Raw genomic sequence first — 19,481 nt, 5'->3', positions numbered from 1 at the left:
AGGAGGATCGCACGGGTTCGAAGCCAGCCTCAGCTACTTAGTGAGGATCTCAGCAACTTAGTGAGACCCTGTTTCCAAATAAAATATAAAATAGGTCTGGGAGTATAGCCCAGAGGTAGAAGGCCCCTGAGTTCCAACCCCAGTACCACCAAAAAAAAAATTAATAATAATAATAATAAAGAATGAAAAAACAGGCCTGGGGGCATAGTTCAGAGGTAGAATACCCCTGAGTTCAATCCCCATTACTGCCCCCCCCAAAAAAAAAAGGAAGAAAGAATTTAAAAATAGAGCTGGGTTATAGCTCAGAGGTAGAACGCCCCTGGGTTCAATCCCCAGTGCTGCAAACCAATAAATTAAATTTAATCAATTAATAAAACCACAACATGGCCAGGTGTGGTGGCACACACCTGTAATCGCTGAGACAGGAGGATTGCAGGTTCAAAGCCAGTCTCAGCAACGGGGTGAGGCTGCTGTGGGTTTAATGAGCTAAGCTGTGGACAGCAGAAGCAGATTCGCGGCTGGGTGGTGCTGGCAGTGTTTGGGGACGAGAATTTTACCTAGAGAGGGAGGGCAGAGAGGAGGGGAGAAGGCTTCACCTCTCCCAAAGCTCCAGGAGCCCTCGGGGGCCGCCCATTTACCGCCCTCCACCAGCGGCTGCTGGCGCCAGCATGGAACCTTCGTACCTGAGGGGTGTTAGCAGCTCCTGATGGATTCATCTTATCAGGAAAAAGTGAAGGACGCGGACTTCTTGGACTCCAGCCCGTGAAGTCCGCAGCTCTGAGACCCACACGCACATCCCGGCTGTTGTCCAGCGGCCCTCTCCTTCCCTCGCCCAGCCTCTGAGTGCAGAGGGGCTGGCTGGGCAGCAGGGCCCAGGGGAGAGGCGAGTCCGCAGCCGAGGGGAGGGTCCACTCAGCCCGCCCCCTGGCTTCCCCCTCAACCCTTGCTGGCTCGTCCTGCTGGTGTGTGGCTTCTGTACTGTCTGGAAGGTTCAGTGTTTTTCTTTAAGATCTTTTTCTTTTTTTTGGGGGGGGGGAGTACTAGGGATTGGACCCAGGGACATTCTTCTCTGAACTACACCCCCAGTTCTATTTTTTATTCTTTATCTTTTTTTTTTTTCTTTTTTTGCGGGTCTGAGGATGGAACCCAGGGGCATTCAACCACCGAGCCACACCCCTGCCCTATTTTTTTTAATTCTTTATTTTTATTTTATTTTTATTTATTTATTTTTATTTTGTGGTACTGGGGATGGAACCCAGGGGTCTTCCCTACCTCCGGGCTATACTTCCAGGCCTATTTTATATTTTATTTGGAAACAGGGTCTCTTAAACCAGCTGAGGCTGGCTTCAAATCTGCGCAATCCTCCTGTCTCAGCCTCCCAAGCGTGGGAATTACAAGAGTGCACCAGGCTCTGTTATTTATCTTGAAACAGGGCCTCGTTAAGTTGCAGAGGGCCTTACTAAGTAGTTGAGGCTGGCTGCAGCCTGTGATCCTCCAGTCTCAGCCTCCCAAATACTGGGATTACAAGCCTGCACCACCACACCCAGATTTTTTTTTTTTTTAAATAGTACTGAGGATTGAACCCAGGGAGTTTCTACCTCCGAGCTACACCCTTAACCCTACTTTTTGTTTTTTATTTTGAAACAGGGTCTCACTGAGTTGTAGAGGGCCTCACTAAGTAGCTGAGCCTGGCCGGGAACCACGATCCTCCTGTCTCAGCCTCCTGAATGCTGGGATCACACCAGTAGCCGCTTTTCTTTAAGATCTTATTCCTCAGAGACCTCACAAATCCTAGGTGCCCACCCTGCCCCTGGGCTGCTTCTCTTTTCTTCCTGGGCCAGAATGTAGCTCAGTGATAAGAGTGCTTGCCTGGTGTGTGCCAAGCCACGGGTTCTCTTCCCAGAGCTGCCAAAGGTTGGGGGGGGGGGCTTCCTTCTCAGAACTGGACCTGGAGAAGAGGCTGCCAGGGCACCTCAGGAGAGCTGACGTGAAAGTGTGGGGGCTGCAGGAGGAGCAGGAGGGAGGGATGAGGAGGGCGAGGGCTAGTTCTGCATTCAGTAGACCCCTGTGGAGTCCCTGCCGCTTTCAGTCTCTGTCCCCCGCTGGTTAGCTGTCATCCCGACAACCGAGGGACCCCTGGTCCCCTGCTGTGGCGTACCCGCCAAGGGCAACAGGACCACTGTCCTGGTCAATGGTCTCCAGGTCAGGCTCCTGCACCCGAGGCCAGGGGAGCTTTTGAGCTTCAGCTACAGGACATGCACACCAGCAGAGAGAAATTGCTGTCCTGGTGTACATCTGTGCACCACGGAGAGGGGAAAAGAAGGTGTGGGGGGGGGGCGAGACCTCCAGGACCAGGAGCCGGGCTCAGCGCATCACGCCGCAGCTGCGACACTCCAGGTCCTTTTCAGTTATTTATTTATTTATTTATTTATTTATTTGGTACTAGAGATTGAACTCAAGGGCATTCTACCTCTGAGCTATATCTCAAGTCTGTTTTATTCTATTCTTTCTTTCCTTCTTTCTTTCTTTCTTTCTTTCTTTCTTTCTTTCTTTTTTCCTTTATTTTTATGGTGCTATGGATGGAACTCATGGGGACTCTACCTCCAAGCCACACCCCCCCCAGCCCTATTTTTTTATTTTTTTTATTTTGCAGTACTGGGGATAGAACCCACTTAGTGAGGCCCTTTGCAACTCAGTGAGACCCCTGTTTCAAAATAAAGAATAAAATATAGGGCTGGGGTGTAGCTCAGAGGTACAATGCCCCTGGGTTCCATTCTTATACTGCATAAATAAATAAATAAACAAGAAAGAATAAAAAATAGAATGTCCATGGGTTCCATCCCCAGTACCCCCCCACACACACACACACAGACAAGTGCTAAAGCCAGGTATGGTGATGCATGCTTGTAATTCCAGTACTTGGGAGGCTGAAACCGTAGGATTTCAGGTTTGAAGCTAGCCTCGACAATTTAGTGAGGCCCTCCACAACTTAATGAGACTCTGTTTCCATTCCAAATAAGAAATAAAATCAGGCTGGAGGTTAAGCTAAGAGGTAAAAATGCCTCTGGGTACAATCCCCAGTCTTCTTCCTTTCTCTCTCTCTCTCTCTCTCTCTCTCTCTCTCTCTCTCTCTCTCTCTCTCTCTCACACACACACACACACACACACACACACACACACACACAAGATAAAAAAATAAAGGACAAAGACAAGTGCTAAAGCCAGGCATGGTGGCACACGCTTGTAATTCTAGTACTTGGGAGGTTGAGAGGGGAGCATCGCGGTTTGCAGCCAGCCTCAGCAACTTAGTGAGACCCTGGTTCAAAATAAAGAATAAAACATAGTGCTGAGGCCAGGTGTGGGGGTGCACACTTGTAATCCCAGCATTTGGGAGACTGAAACTGGAGGATCGCGGCTTGCAGACAGCCTCAGGTACTTAGTGAGGCCCTCTGCAACTTAGTGAGACCCTATCTCAAAGAATAAAAAATAGGGCTGGGGGTGTAGCTCAGAGGTAACGTCCCTGGGTTCCATCCCCAGTACCACCAAAAAAAAAAAAAAAAAAAATAGCGCTGGGGGTGTAGTTCCAAGGTAGAATGCCCTAGGGTTCAATCCCCCATACTGCAAAATAAAGAAATAATTTAAAAATTAAAAAATCTAGGGCTGGGCGTGTTACTCAGAGGTAGAACGCCCCGGGTTCCATCCCCAGTACCACATGCTCATAAAACAGAGCAAGTGCTGGAGCACTGAGCTCCCCAGCCCCTTCTTCCTGTCTTGTCCTCTAATCTCCCACACACTGCTAGACTGTGTTGGTCTGATCATTTCATTCCCTCTGGTGGATAGCAATTAATCCTATTTACCCAGCATCCATTTCTCCAGCTTTTTAAGATTCTTCCATGTTCCCCAATTCTCACCAGCTTTTCCCCACACCACCCCTAAATACTGCTGTCAAAAGACAAAGGCTCTACCTCCAAATAGAAAGCAAGGGGGCACCCGGATTTGAACCGGGGACCTCTTGATCTGCAGTCAAATGCTCTACCACTGAGCTATACCCCCTGCTGGTAGGGGGTGCCTTACTAATCTAATTACACCTACACAATCATGTTTTAAGGCTAGATGTGGGAACACATGCTTGTAATGTCAACATTTGGGAGGCTGAGACCAGCAGATTGCAGGTTCGAGGACAGCCTCAGCTACTTAATCTCTGCGATTTAGTGAGACCCTGTTTCAAAATAAAGAATAGCCAGTCGTGGTGGCACACACTTGTAATCCCAGCATTCGGGAGGCTGAGACCAGAGGATCGCAGTTTGCAGACAGCCTCAGCTACTTAGTGAGGCCCTCCACAACTCAGCGAGACCCTGTTTCCAAATAAAATATTAAAAATAGGTCTGGGAGTATAGCTCAGAGGTAGAAAGTCTCTAGGTTCCACCCCCAGTAACACACACACACAAAAAAAAAAAAAGAAAGAAAGAAAGAAAGAAAGAAAAGAAAAGAAGAAAAGGAAAGGAAAGGAATAAAAGAACAGAGCAGAGGGTGTATAAAAATAGGGTAGGGGTGGAGCTCAGAGGTCGAATCGCCCTGGGTTCCATCCCCAGACCCACACACACAAAAAATTAATAAATAAATAAAAAATAGGGCTGGGGGTGTAGCTTGTAGGTAGAAGGCTCCTGGGTTCCATCCCCAGTAGTAAAAGAGAGGGCAGTAGGGTGTAACTCAGAGGTAGAATGCCTTTAGGTTCAATTCCCAGTACCACAAAAATAAAAATAAATAAGATTGGTGGAAGGCAGCCGGGCGTGGTGGCGCACACTTGTAGTCCCCGCACTTGGGAGGCTGAGACAGGAGGACTGCACAGGTTCGAAGCCAGCCTCAGCTACTTAGTGAGGCTCTCAGCAACACAGTGAGGCCTTGTTCCCAAATAAAGTATAAAATAGGTCTGGGAGTGTAGCCCAGAGGTAGAAAGCCCCTGGGTTCCACCCCCAGTACAAAAAAAAAAAATTGGTGGAAGTCCTAATATCTGGACTGCACGAAGATGATCTATCTCACTTGGAAAGTGTTTTCAAGTCAAAATGAGATTTGAGTGGGCGGGCCCTAATCCCAGTATTTTGTAAGAAGAAACAAGGATGCCGCTGGATATGGCGGGCTCACTTGTAATCCCAGCACTTAGGAGGCGGAGACAGGAGGATCCCAGGTTAAAAGCCAAACTTGGCAACTTAGTGTCCAGCAACCTAGTGAGACCCTGTTTCCAAATAAGATATAAAATTGGGCTGGGGATGTAGCTTGGAAGTAGAATGCCTCTATGTTCAATCCTCAGTACCAAAAAACAAAACAAAACAAAACAAAACAAAAAAACAAAAACAAAAACAAAAAACCAGGAGATAAGGACACAAAGGAAGAAGGCCAAGTAAGGATGGAGGAAGAAGCCGGGCGTGGTGGGCACACTTGTCATCCTAGCACTCGGGGGGCTGAGACCGAGGATCGAGGTTCGCAGACAGCCTCAGCTACTTAGTGAGGCCCTCTGCAACTCAGTGAGACCTGGTTTCAAAAGAAGAAAAAAAGATGGAGGTAGACTGGAGAGACCCAGCTATAAGCTGAGGAGCCCCAAGCACTGACTGCGGCCACCAGAAGCTAGCAAGAGGCAAGGAAGGGTTCTACCCACGCTCAGCCGGAGCAGGCCTCTGAGACCTTTAAGACTTCTGTTCTCCACTAGTGTGAGGATAAACTTTTTTTTTTTTTTTTTGGTACTGAAGATGGAACCCAGGGGCCATTCTACCTCCGAGCTACACCCCCAGACCTATTTTTTATTCTTTATTTTGTGTGTGTGTGTGTGTGTGTGTTTGTTTGTTTGTTTTTTGGTGGTACTGGGGTTCCTGGAAGCCCTTCTACCTCAGGGCTACACTCCCAGACCTATTTTTACACTTTTATTTGGAAACAGGGTCTCCTAAGCCAGTGCGCGCGGCTGGCTTCGAACCTGCGTGATCCTCCTGTCTCTGCCTCCCAAGCGCGGGGATTACAAGCATGCGCCACCACGCCCGGCTTATTCTTTATTTTGAAACAGGGTCTCACTGAGTTGCAGAGGGCCTCGCTAAGTAGCTGAGGCTGTCCTCAAACTGCGATCCTCCTGTCTCAGCCTCCCAAGTACTGGGATTACAAGTGTGTGCCACCAGACCCAGCTTGATGAACTTTTGTTGTTTTAAGCCACCCGGTTTATGGCCCTGTGTCAAGGTAGCAGTCCTAGGGAATTAAGACAGCACCCATGCAGGGGGTCACAGGGGACCTAGCCTGCAGAGTGAACCACGAAGCGGCCTCTTTGGGCCTCAGGACCTCCGATCGTTAGGTACCAGCTTTTGCAGCTGTGCTCCTGCTCAGATGTGGGGTCCCTGGGGCTGCTGGGGTCGCAGCCGCTCTGTCCAGGAAAGAGCTTTCCCTGGAGACCTTTATTCAATACCAAGATGGTGGGAGGACTAAGAGAAGGGAAAATAAATTGACCCCCAATCTGGAGAAAACAAAGGGTATCCCTGGCCCGTGACATGCGGCCACCCGCAGTCACTGATGCTACGCACACTAGACAAGCCAGGGCTCCAGGGCCTCTTGGGGCCTGTTCACCCACCTGCCTGCCTGCCTGCCTGGCAGAGGAGGCCCCTGCAGCCAGTGGGAAGGGTGGGCCTTCTAGAAAGACTGCCACAACAGCCCAGCTGGCGATGTGGCCTAAAGTGGCTGCACTATCATCTCTTTAACCTGAGTGAGCCTCTGCTTCAGCATCTGTGAAATGGATACAAAGGCACTGCAACCCCGAGGATTATGAGACCCTTTGGGGCAGGCACGGCAAACTATGGTCCACCTGGTATACAGCTCAGTGAGCTAAGAATGGTGTTGAGCGTTTTTATTTTTATTTTTTTGGTGGTACTGGGGTGGAACCCAGGGGCTTTTCTACCTCTGGGCTACAGTCCCAGACCTATTTTATACTTTATTTGGAAACAGGGTCTAAGTTGCTGAGAGCCTCACGAAGTAGCTGAGGCTGGCTTTGAACCCGTGCGATCCTCCTGTCTCAGCCTCCCAAGCACTGGGATTATAAGTGTGTACCACCATCTTGGATTTAGCGTGTTTTTGTTTTTGTTTTGTTTTGTTTTTGTTGGTACTGGGGTTCCTGGAAACCCTTCTACCTCTGGGCTACACTCCCAGACCTATTTTATACTTTTTATTTGGAAACAGGGTCTCTTAAGCCAGTGAGGCTGGCTTCAAACCTGCAGGATCCTCGTTTCCGCCTCCCAAACACGGGGATGACAAGCGTGCACCACCACGCCTGGCTGCGTTTAGCGTATTTAAATGGCCAAAAATGAAACAGGGCCTCGTAGGACTTTGGAAGAAGAAAATGAGACCATTTGTGTGTGTGTGTGTGTGGTACTGGAACCCAGGGGCATTCTACCTCCGAGCCACACCTCCAGCCCTATTTTTTATTCTTTATTTTGAAACAGGGTCTCACTGAGTTGCAAGGGGCTCAGTAGTGGCTGAGGCTGCAAACTGCGATCCTCCTGTCTCAGCCTCTCGAATGCTGGGATTACAAGCACGCACCACTATGCCCGATTCTTATTTATCTTGAAACAGGGTCTCACTGAGTTGCAAAGGGCCTAAGTAGCTGAGGCTGGCGGCGAGCCTGGACCCTCCTGTCTCAGCCTCCCAAGTACTGGGATTATAAGTGTGCACCACCACACCTGGCTGAGACAACTTTTTTTTAATGGCATAGGGTACGTGTTCAGTACAATCAAATTTTCTCTATAAAAACACTTCATGGCTCATGCAAAGGTGAAATCAGAATGTTAGTGTCTCTACACAGCCTCGCTGGAATGCAGTCACTGTGGACCCTGTTGCCTAAGGCTGCGTTCCTGTTCCCAGGGCAGAGCTCAGTGGCTGTGACAGAGACTGCACGGTAAGACTGAAATATATTCATGTACAGTCTGGCCCTTTCCAGAAAGAAGGTTGTCTCTGCAAAGGAGAGTCCTTGCAATTGTGTCTGACAGGTAGCAAAAGAATCATAAGCAACAGCAAGGTTGAGAGCGGAGCAAGCCCAGCTCACCGGAGTCCAGGGCCCCGGTCCCCAGGCCCCACCCCTGGCCCCCCAGCCCCCCAACCCTCCCCCCAGCCCCCTTCCTCGCCTTCAGCTTCATCAGCGGCTGCGATCCAGCTCCAACTCCACACCAGCCTCATTTTTCAAGACCTCCAGTAAACTCCTTTAAGATGCTAAAACCTACAAAGTCTCATTCCATACTAGGGGGATGTGGGAACAGGTGCAAGTGTTCACAGATGCTGTATTTACCAGTTGACCCAGTCATGCCGCTTCTGGGAATCCGTTTAAAAGAACAAACATCTGGCCGGGTGTGGTGGCGCACGCTTGTAATCCCCATACTTGGGAGGCGGAGACAGGAGGATCGCGCAGGTTCGAAGCCAGCCATGCTGGCTTAAGAGACCCTGTTTTCAAATAAAAATATAAAATAGGTCTGGGAGTGCAGCCCGGAAATAGAAGGGCTTCCAGGAACCCCAGTACCACCAAAAAAACAAAAACAAAAACAAACAAACAAAAAAACAAACAAAAAACCCCCCACAAACATCTAAAAGCCGGGAGTGGTGGTGCACGCTTGTAATCCCAGCATTTGGGAGGCTGAGACTGGAGGATCGCGGTTTGCAGCCAGCCTCAGCTTCTTAGTGAGGCCCTCTGCAACTCAGTGAGACCCGGTTTCAAAATAAAGAATAAAAAATAGGGCAAGGGGTGTAGCTTGGAGGTCGAATGCCCCTGGGTTCCATCCTCAGACCTGCAAAAAAAATTCTTTTAATTAAAAAATAAACATCTAATCTGGGTGCAATGGCGTGAGCCATGGTGCCAGCACTTGGGAGGCAGGATTGCTTGAACTCAGAAGTGATCCCATCCTGGGCAAAATACTGGGAGAAAAGGAGGGAGGGAAGGAAAAACAGCCATGGAAAACAACAAACCAAGTAAGATTATGGTATTACTTGTAATTTACATTAGAAAAAGAAAGGTCCAGTAATAGGATGGTTAACCACCTTCACTCAGTGGGATGCTGGGTAGTTTTGGGTAGAGGCGTCTCAGCACCAGCTGCCGTAACAGAACACCAGAGACAGGTGGCCTAAGCAGTAGAAATTACTTCTCAGTTCTGGAGAACAGAGGCTGGGGTCCGGCTGCCTCCCGGGGCGCGGTGAGGGCTCTCTTCCTGCCCTGTGGGAACACGGTCATGTTCTCACTCTGTCCTCGCAGGGCAGAGCTCCAGCGCAGTCCCATCATGGGGACCCTGATGGTCTTCCGTAGGCCTGATTACCTCTTCCACGGGCCCCTCTCAAATACCACACTGGAAATGAGTTTCAACATGTGCACTTGAGGACACAATTCAGTCGAGAGCAGAATGTTGGAGTACATTTACACAAGGCCAGAAAACCCCCAGCTTTTTTCCTGGAGGCCCAGAGCAACTTCCTGCGACAGGGACGCACTGGCAGCGCAGGGTGACTGTCGTCTGCGGGGCTGACAGAGGAGTCGCTGCCACTGGACTCGGCTCCCTGATGACGGCAGCACCGATGGGCTCCAGACAGCAGAGGCTGGGTCAACTCCAAGTGCGGTCTTGGGTGGGAATTGTCGGTGGCCCGTCTTGATAGAAGACAAGGCTGTTGTTCTTGGTTCACTTTCTGGGATTTTTGTCTAAAAATGAATCTTTTGACCTGGCATGCTGAAGAATAAGTAGCCAACATGTCAGCCACCTAGTTGGCTGCCACTTCTTAAAAGGAAGCCTACTGCAAGTGTTTCTCCCACCTTGGGAACATGTCTGCAGTTGGGATGCACTTAAGATCTTACAGACAACAGAATCATAGTCAGATAGATGCATTTTTCTTGACTAATGAAAGAGAAAAATATAGATGCGTCTTACAATCAATGGATCTTGGGCTCAATGACATGGCTACTGTATAAATATTTCAAAGTGAGAAGCGATTAAAAAATGTTGTTAATAAGCTGGGCGCGGTGGCGCACACTTGTGATTCCAGTATTCGGGAGGCTGAGACTGGAGGATCGTGGTTCGCGGACAGCCTCAGCTACTTAGTGAGGCCCTCTGCAACTCAGGGAGACCCTGTTTCAAAATAAATATAAGACAAGGGGTGTAGCTCGGAGGTCGAATGCCCCTGGGTTCTATCCCCACACCCGCAAAAAATAAAAAAATAAATAAAATAAAATAAGCTAGGCATGTTGGCGAATACTTGTAATGCCAGTACTTGGGAGGCTGAGACAAGAGGATCCCAGGTTCACAGGTTTAAGGACAGTCTTGGCAATTTACTGAGGCTCTTAGCTCTGTTTCCAATTAAGATATAAAATTGGGCTGAGGGTGTAACATGGAGGTAGAAAGCCTCTAGTTTCAATCCCCAAAAAACAAGTGTGAGACTGGACTTCTCGGATGACTGGCACTAACCCTGGGCAGGTGCCGCCTGCAGAAGCATTTCTAGTCCCGCCCTGTGAGTCCAGGGTGCTCCGTCCTCGGGCACAGAGCTGGGTGCCCAGACCCAGCCCTCCAATCCGCTTCTCTGCATCCTATGCACCCTGTCCTGGCCTTCAGTCCACCTGGAACTCTTTTTCAGGATGTCACAATGGAAGTACAGTTGAAAATAATTATAATAATCACCAGCGATTGTCAGAACTTGGAGTCAAAGGCAGTCAGTACTTCACAAGAACAATCTCTAGCAGGGTCAGGATAGGGGCTGGCAACGCCTCATAAATACTTCCTTACCGAGGGGTAAAGTTATGGCAAATTACAGAACTTCCAATAAAAAGCAAATCCAGACACAGGCCCGAAAGCCTGGGGCGGGGGCTAGTGCACGGAACCGCCGCCCTGGACGAGCCAGCCTCTCGGGTTCAACTTGCCTGCCCAGGAGGGAAGCGTCGCTGGGGACATGGGACCAGCTAACAGCCAGGGCTCTGAACTCCCAGGGGCTCTTGGAACCCAGTTTGGGCCGACACCTCCTGTAGCTAAGGAAAAGCTCAGCTGTTCATGATGGCTTCCAGAGAGGGGCCTACCTGAAGCCCCAGCTGCTGGCCTAGGCCCCTGAGATGGTGGAGGCCCCAAGGCTTGAGGCTGATAGCTGCTGGGCCATGCCTTCGATTCACCCCCCCCTTCAGAGCTTCTGAAAGTCTAGTGCAGTGCTACCTGCCCCCCATGGTCCCTCCTTGCCCCAGCTGGCCTTCCCTACCCACCCCGTCTTGGCTTCACAAAGGCCCATTTGGCCACCAGCTCCAGCAACAGCTTAAAGACAAATCTGTTGCCAAAGAAACAGTGCCCTTTGAAGGCCAAGCCGGCTGCCCATGAGCTCTGGGCCACAGACAGCCCAGGCCCTCCTGGGATGGGGGTGGGTGGGGGTGTCGAGTAAAGTTCCAGAAATCTTGTGGTAGCTCTTAGATCCGTGTCTGGGGGGCACGTGGCCTCGGCTTATTAGAGCGAGGCCTGTGGAGCGTGGCTCACACTTGGGGAAGCCAAGGCCTACGGCTAGGAGTGGGTGGCCCACACCCCTTAGAGAGCTGAGTCCTGACCCTTCTAACTGGGAAGCACCTCCCCAAATCACAGCCTGGAAGGATGGAGGTGCCCGCCAGCTGTGCCCTCCACGTGGGCCCCGCCCTGCCTCCAGGCCTCCGGCACAGCCTCCCTACATGCAGGCCCTCCAGAACTCTGCCCATCTCGAAGGCCTTGGGAAACCAGCCCTCCCTTGGGAAGCCCAGGGGCCAGCCCGATACCCTCGGACAGAAACAATCAGTGCCCCTTGGGAAAGGCGGCGTGGATTCAAGGAGCACCATTGACCCCTGGGTCCTCAGAGGCCGCTTTAGGGCGCAGAGCGCTACCCAGCATTTTCCATCTTCACGCGAGAAAGAAAACTGTGCGGAGACTCCCCCAGGCCCCCTCGGTCGTGGGCACGGGGCTGCGCCTTGCGGTTCCGCTCCACCCCGGTGCCCTCGGATCTTGGTGCGACAGAAGGGTCGCTGGGGGGGTCTCCCCACGCTGCCCCCTTGAAGAGGCCCCCAGGAGCCTCGCTCTCGCAAGCTGCACAGGCGGGGGCCGCCCGGCCGGCATGGCTGCCCTGGTGGCGCACGAGCCAGGAGCGGCAGGTGAAGCTCTGGCCGCACTGGCCGCAGGTAAAGCGCTTCTCCTGCGAGTGGCCGCGCAGGTGGCGCAGGAAGCCGGGCTTGTGCGCGAAGCTGGCGCCGCACTGCGCGCACTGGAAGGCGCGCTCGCCCGAGTGCACGCTCTGGTGCAGCGTGAGGTTGGCCAGGCGCGTGAAGCGCTTGTCGCACTGCGCGCACGGGAAGGGCTTCTCGCCGGTGTGCGTGCGCCGGTGCTCCACCAGCGTGGACAGGCGGCCGAAGCGCCGGCCGCACTGCGCGCACGGGAAGGGCCGCTCGCCGGTGTGCGTGCGCCGGTGCTCCAGCAGCGTGGACAGGCGGCCGAAGCGCTTCCCGCACTCGGCGCACTCGTACGGCTTCTCCCCGGTGTGCGTGCGGTAGTGCGTGGTGAGCGTGGACTGGTGCACGAAGCTCTTGCCGCACTGGGTGCAGGTGTGCGCTCGGCGGCCGGCCAGGCTCTGGGGACACTGCTCACAGGCGGCGGGTGGGGGCCGCGGTGCGCGCTGGCGCTGCCTGAGCGCCTCGCAGCTCGGCATCTGGCCTTGCTGGGCACAGGGAAAGAACACCGCGACCCCGGCCTGGGCAGCCTGGCTCTGGGGGCCTGCAGGGAGGGAGCCCAGCTCCGCCTCGCTGGGGGCAGGCGGTGGATCTGCACAGGCGCGCCCCTCCTCCTCCTCCTTCTCCTCCTTGCCAGGCTCTCCGCCAGCTCCCATGGCTGGCTCCAGCCCCTCCGCCTCTCCCTCGGGGCGCCTCTTCTCTTTGCAGGGGGGCCAGGTCTGTGCTGGGAGAGGACACAGCAGGTGAGTCACCTGGCCTGGCCACAGGCTCGGGAACAAGGTGCCCCATGCTCTGGTACTCTGGCACCTGCAGCCCTGGGCTCGCTCACCAGTGTCGCTGAGGCCTGGCCCCGGCTGACTGCTTGATTTCCCTTTGCCTTCTGCCTGGGTGCCTCTGTGCTACCCTACAGAATGTCCCCAGTCCACCTGTTCATCCAGCTGTGCTCGGCTCAAGCGCCCACCCCACCTAGGGCACCTCTGGCCTCCCTGCCCCTCACGGAACTTCGAGGCACTCTTGGGGGTCTCCCGTCCCATGGAGACCCCCAACACCAGCACGGCGACCTCTCCCTGGCAGCTCTCATCTAAACCACACGAAGGCCTTCACCTGTGTCCACGCTGTAGCCATGGCCGCCTTCTTAGGATACTATCTATGACTTCTGTAGGATTCTCCAGGGCTCTCTGGCCCTAGAAACAATTGTCTTCTCTTCTTACTGTGCACTGTTCATCTGCATTAGCCGCCTCGCTCCCCTAACTGTTATCCGGACCTTTATACATCCCTAAGTCTTGTAGTTTCCAGCACCACACTGGCTACAGTTTGTAAAATAAAGCCAAGAAAAACGTTTTCAGGAAAAAAAGAAGAATCTGCTGCATGGTGTGAGGGGACACCCAAACAGACAGACAGAGCTCCAGAAGACACGGCCAGCGCAGCTGCGTCCACCTCGGGGCACGTAGGGGCGGCCACGGAAGCTGCCCTCGGGCCTCACCTGAGCTCACGGCAGCGCTGGCCACGTCCTGCAGGCCTCTCCCACCTGCCTCTTCCTCTTGCTTGATCCAGGGCAGACCTCCGGGGAGAGAGTTCAGTGGGCCGGTTTCTAAGGGAGAGAGGATGAGGCCAAGGGCATTGGGTGTCACAGGGTGTGTTTCATCTTGGTCTCAGCCTGGGACCAGCCACCACAAGGCTGTTTTGTTTTGTTTCAATGTGGAACATATTGAAAATGGCATACATTCAGATTATGCTTGGTACCCTCCCAAAAAGGCTGCTTTATAAAGTCGTGGAAGCTGGGGGTGGTGGCGCACGCTTATAATCCCAGCATTCGGGAGGCTGAGACAGGAGGATGGTGGTTCGAGGACAGCCTCAGCTACTTAGTGAGGTCCTTTGCAACTCAGTGAGACCCTGTTTCAAAATAATGAATAAAAAATAGGGCTGGGGGTATAGAATGCCCCTGGGTTCCATCCTCAGTACCACAAAATAAATAATAAATAAATAAATAATAAATAAGTAGTTGAGACAAACTCGAGCACTCTACCCAAGTTACATCCCTAGCCCTTTTTCTTTTCTTCGTTTCAACACAGGGTCTTGCTAAATTGCCAGCCTCAGCCCCCGAGTTGCTGGAATTACAAGTGTGCACCACCGCGCCCAGCTTCCATGAGGACCTGGATCAGCCGCTTAACCCCACTGCGTTTCACTGCATAAAACCTAAACATGGGAATTAGGGACACCTCCTGCCTGCCTGAAGAAAGAGGACTGACTCCAATGTGCTTCTGGTTTCCAGATCCAAGAGTCTCCGCTGGCTGAATAAAGAATGAACCCAAGGCTGAGCGCTCGGGAGCCTCTTACCCGAGGAGCCTGGCACCTCACGACTTCCCTTGGCGACATGCTTGCAGACCTGCTCCGCCTGCCAGGGGTCCAGGCTGCCCCCCTGCTGCTCCGGGAAACCCTCGGCCACGGCGTCAGCTGTCACGGGCACCTGGAAGCACAGGTCCCCCAGGCCCACTGTGAGTTACGACCACTTCAGAGAACAGCTAGAACCTGCTCTAAATGCAGGGCACTAGCCGGGCGTGGGGGCGCACGCTTGTCATCCCAGCATTCGGGAGCCCGAGACCGGAGGATCGCAGTTCGCGGACAGCCTCAGCTACTTAGCGAGGCCCTCTGCAACTCAGTGAGACCCGGTTTCAAAATAAAAAATAAAAAATAGGGCAGGGGGTGTAGCTCAGAGGTAGAATGCCCCTGGATTCCATCCCCAGACCCGCAAAATAAATAAATAAATAAATAAAATAAAATAAATGCAGGGTACTGCTGGCCAAACAGCTGCTGCAGATAAAGGGCAGAGGCAGTGACGCGGACGCTCAGGGCCTGGGCTCTGGGGGTCTCCTCCCCTCTTCTAGGGAAATACACAGCTTCAGTTCCACACAGGGGCTTCCTGGAGGGGCTTTCTGAAGTCAATCTGGAATAAGATGTAAGTTTTTTTTTTTGGTACTGGGGATGGAACCCAGGAGCATTCTACCTCCAAGCTACACCCTCTGCCCTATTTTTTATTCTTTATTTTGAAACAGGGTCTCACTGAGTTGCAGAGAGCCTCACTAAGTAGCTGAGGGTGTCTGCGAACCGCGATCCTCCTGTCTCAGCCTCTTAAGTGCTGGGGTTACACACGTGTCCACCACGCCCGGCTGACACACAACTCTTGCTGCACAACCACATCCCGCCCAACAACCCCACTCTGCCTGCTAACACAGATGTCTTTCTAGCACACGCTTTCCATCTGATGCTTTCAGGTCCCTTCAAATCTACTGGTAAGCCAGGCGTGGTGGGCACGCTTGTAATCCCAGCATTTGGGAGGCTGGGACAGAAGGGAGGATCACGATTCACGGCCAGCCTCAGCTACTTAGTGAGGCCCTCTGCAACTTAGTGAGACCCTGTTTCAAAATAAAGAATAAAGCTAGGCGTGGTGGCACATGCTTGTAATCTCCTGTTTGGGAGGCTGAGAAAGGAGGATCGCACAGGTTCAAAGCCAGCCTCAGCTACTTAGTGAGGCTCTCAACAACTTAGTGAGACCCTCTTTGTAAATAAAATAAAAAATAGGCCTGGGAGTATATGCCGGAGGTAAAAACAACAACAACAACAACAACAACAAAAAGAACAACCCTGGGTTCTACCCACAGTTAATTTAAAAATCAAAATAATAATAATAATAAAAATAGGGCTGGGGATGTAACTCGGAGGCAGAATGCCCCTGCGTTCCATTCCCAGTACCACAAAAAAAAAAAAAAAAAAAAAAAATTTTACTGGTGACTGCCTTAGGCACCAAGAGGTGAGGCCTCAGCACCCAGGGACCTCCCTCCCCTCTGCCTGCAATGACCTGCTGACTCAGCCCCTATACCTTGGGGGCCTCCCCCTTGCTGCCGGGGGGCAGCCGCAGGACCCAAGTGCTCCTGGTGCGCAGCAGGTTCTCCACATTCTCCAGCCGCCGCTGCAGCAGCCCGTACTCCTGCAGCAGGGTGCCCAGCACGGCCCACTTGCCCTCCAGCTGGTTCCCGAGCTCCACGGCCGTCTTCTCGCAGTCGGCCAGCTTCTTCTCGGCGGTCCCTGTTCGTACTTCCAGGTTTTGAAGGTGGACAGCCTGGGATTCTGTCTTCTTCTCCACGGCCTGAACAGCAGCCAGGATGGCCAGAAGGGAGATCTCTGCAGACTGGATCTGGGCCTCTCGCTGCAGGTCAGTCCCCAAGTGCCAATCCTGTCAGCAGACACAGGGTGAGCAGGAGAGGCCCAGAGCCTGTATCAGATACAGGACAGTCATCTAGGAATCTTCCAGTGCCAAAAGCCCTTACTGGTCGGACCACCAAAGAGACCCTGCCTGAAAGGCAATCAAAGACGGGGGCGCCAGACCCCCGCCAGGGCCTCTGTGGAAAGAATCTTGAACGAAGACCAGGAGCAAAGGAAAAGAAAATAGCGTGAAAGCAAGCATTCCCCAACTAAATGGACGGGAGTGTGATGCCGCTGGAGCCCAGCTCATCTACTTATACTGGTTTAGCCCATTGCTTAACTAACCACTTTTTCTTCCTCTGGGAACAAAGCCCAGCAGCAGGAACCAGGAAGTAACCGAGAAAACTTGCCAGGGGTCCTGGGCCACCCAGGCGGCAACCTCAGCCCTCACCCCTGGAGAGCACCCCCGCGCCCCCGCCCCTGGGCGCGGAGAAGAGCCAGGCCCTTTTGCTCTGGCCTGACAATCTCGAAGGCCTTTCCACCCTGGCACCTACTGATGTCTGATTTCCTGCCCTGCCTGAGATACCGGGTGCATGCGACCCAGGTGCAGTCACCACACTGGGAGGCCAGGTTTAGCCACCAGGAAACAGGGACAAGAGAAAGTTGAAAGATAGCAATAGTCAGAGCAGGGAGATACTCCAAAAACTACTGCAACCATAGGAGGTGCACAATGTATCCTGCATTACTAGAAATAAGAGAGCCCAGCATGCCGAGGTGGGAACAGCTGAGGTATAATGGGATCCCTCCTGAAAGGGAACGCTATGAGAACTTGACCCAACGCCTATCCTGCCAGTTGAATCCTGTACATTCGGAGGTGACGCCACAGCTTCTCTGACACCCTGTGTCCTCACTTATCAGGACATCCGAGCTTCCCTGCTTCTAAGGTAGTGATGCAGGTGAAACATACTAAAGTATGGAAAGGTTCTCCGGGTGTATGGCACTACCGCATACTGTACTATTAAAAACAAATAGAGCCGGGCGTGGTGGCGCACGCTTGTAATCCCCGCGCTTGGGAGGCGGAGACAGGAGGATCACGCAGGTTCGAAACCAGCCGCACGCGCTGGTTTAGGAGACCCTGTTTCCAAATAAAAATGTAAAAATAGGTCTGGGAGTGTAGCCCCGAGGTAGAAGGGCTTCCAGGAACCCCAGTACCACAAAAAAAAATAATAATAATAAAAAAAATAAAAAAAAATAAAAACAAATAGAGCTGGGCGTGGTGGCGCACGCTTGTAATCCCAGCGCTTGGGAAGCTGAGACTAGAGGATCGCAGTTTTGAAGCCAGCCTCAGCTACTGAGTGAGGCTCTCAGCAACTTAGTGAGATCCTGTTTCTAAATAAAGTATAAAAAATAGGATAGGTATGGTATGGGAGTGTAGCCTAGAGGTAGAAAGTCCCTGGGTTCCACCCCCAGTACCACAAAACAAAAAACAAAAACAAAAAAAATAGAAGCTGGATGTGGTGACGCACGCTTATTACTTAGGCTGACAGGAGGATTGCAGGCTTGAGGACAGCCTCTGCAACTTAGTGAGGCCCTGTTTCAAAATAAAAGATAAAATAAGGCAAGGGCTGTAGCTCAGAGGTAGAGTGCATATGGGTCCAATCCCCAGTACCACTAAAAATTAAAATATATAAAGCCGGGTGTGATGGTACACATCAGTAACCCCAGTATTTGGGAGGTTGAGGTTGGATGGTCCCAGGCTTGAGGCCAGCCTCAGCAACTTAGCAAAATGTGTGTTCAATCCTTAACACCACACACATACACACATAAATAATAAATAAATGCCACGGACCAGTGGCCAAATTGTGTTTTGAACTCAAAATTCTGATAAATCCAACTTTGCTCACCTAAGTTCCCCAAGATCTTTCCTTAAAAAGGGCTGGCCAGACAGCAGACGCTTGTCCTTTCCTTTCCAGCAGGATGGCTTGAGGTTAGCCTCTACCCCATACAATGTAATGTGGCTGGGAGAGGATAACAGTCCTCATACAGGCAGGGCAAACCTCCCTGCAGTGCCCTGCCACGCATCTGGCATCCAGGCAGGTCTCCAGAACCTTCACACAGCTCCTGCTACCCAGAGATGCCCTCCACCTCCAGAGACAGGAAATCCTACAGCTCAGTCAACTCTAGCCAGGGAGGACTTCGATCAAGCCCGACCCTGAAACACCCGAAGTCCTCCATTATACAGATTTCTGCCCACTGGACCTCGGGCATCTCATGACTAAATCTGAGCACCTTACTCTATGTGGAAATTGGGGCCAAGAAGGGAAAAGGGACTTTATCGCATGGCCTTGGGCCTCCCTGTCCTTCTCCCCCCGCCCTAGCTGAGCCCTCCCCAACTCCGGGAGGTGGCAAGGTGGAGGCGGGACGTCTTCCTGCGAATTCAGGACTCGGCTCCACGTCCCCGAGAGCCACTTCTTACCGGAGCCGCGGCTGCCTCGGCCATGGCCCTGCGCTGTCTGTCCAGGCCCGGGGGAAGTGGCCGCCGCGCGTGGTCCCACGCTGGCCCCGCCGCAAGGTCCTCTCCGCGGCCGCCCCGGCCCTGCCTTCCCTGCACCGACCCGGCTCGCGCGGCCGTCGGACCTCGGCGGCGCAGAGCCCAAGCAGGGATGGAGAGGTAGAAGCCGGCGGGGCTCTGCGGACCGCAGGACTGCAGTGCCGGCCGCAAGATGACCCCGCCCCCGCCCGGAGCGGGCTCCTCATTGGTCCACCCTGGAGCTCCACCCCCGCCCTGCGCGCGGTGCGCCCCCCGACGCCGGGAGCCAGCTCCTCATTGGCCATCCCGGAAGCCCCGCCCCCGAAGCGTGCGCCGCGGCTTTCTGCGTGCTCCGCAGGTGTCAGCGGCGGGTAGGGGCTGACCCGGGAGCGGCTGGAGCGGAATGGCCGTGCGGCTCGTGGCGCAGCACAGCCGGCGCCGAGCCACGTGCACGCGCTCGTTTAGGCTAAGGTGCTTACTGAGCACCGATTAGAGCTGGAGACTGCCACCTTCGCAGTTCTTAGGGCCTCTCAATGGCGC

The 19,481-nt window shown here is 52.9% G+C and overlaps 1 protein-coding gene across 1 annotated transcript; it reads right to left on the bottom strand.

The window, feature by feature from the left end:
- Positions 1-11,871: 11,871 nt before the first annotated feature.
- On the bottom strand, positions 11,872-18,911 carry LOC308266902 (uncharacterized protein; the record flags this gene model as incomplete). The annotated part of the gene is made up of 6 exons (XM_080701282.1): positions 11,872-12,935; positions 13,209-13,292; positions 13,695-13,802; positions 14,549-14,678; positions 16,089-16,442; positions 18,888-18,911. The coding sequence occupies 6 exons, from the start codon at positions 18,909-18,911 to the stop codon at positions 11,872-11,874; spliced, it is 1,764 nt and encodes a 587-aa protein (XP_080557408.1).
- Positions 18,912-19,481: the final 570 nt, after the last annotated feature.

This window comes from Muscardinus avellanarius (genome assembly GCF_963383645.1).
Source record: "Muscardinus avellanarius genome assembly, chromosome: 9".
In the NCBI taxonomy this organism is placed as follows: domain Eukaryota; kingdom Metazoa; phylum Chordata; class Mammalia; order Rodentia; family Gliridae; genus Muscardinus; species Muscardinus avellanarius.
The sequence above is the reverse complement of the archived record's forward strand: the minus strand, read 5'-3'. Positions and strand labels throughout refer to the sequence as shown.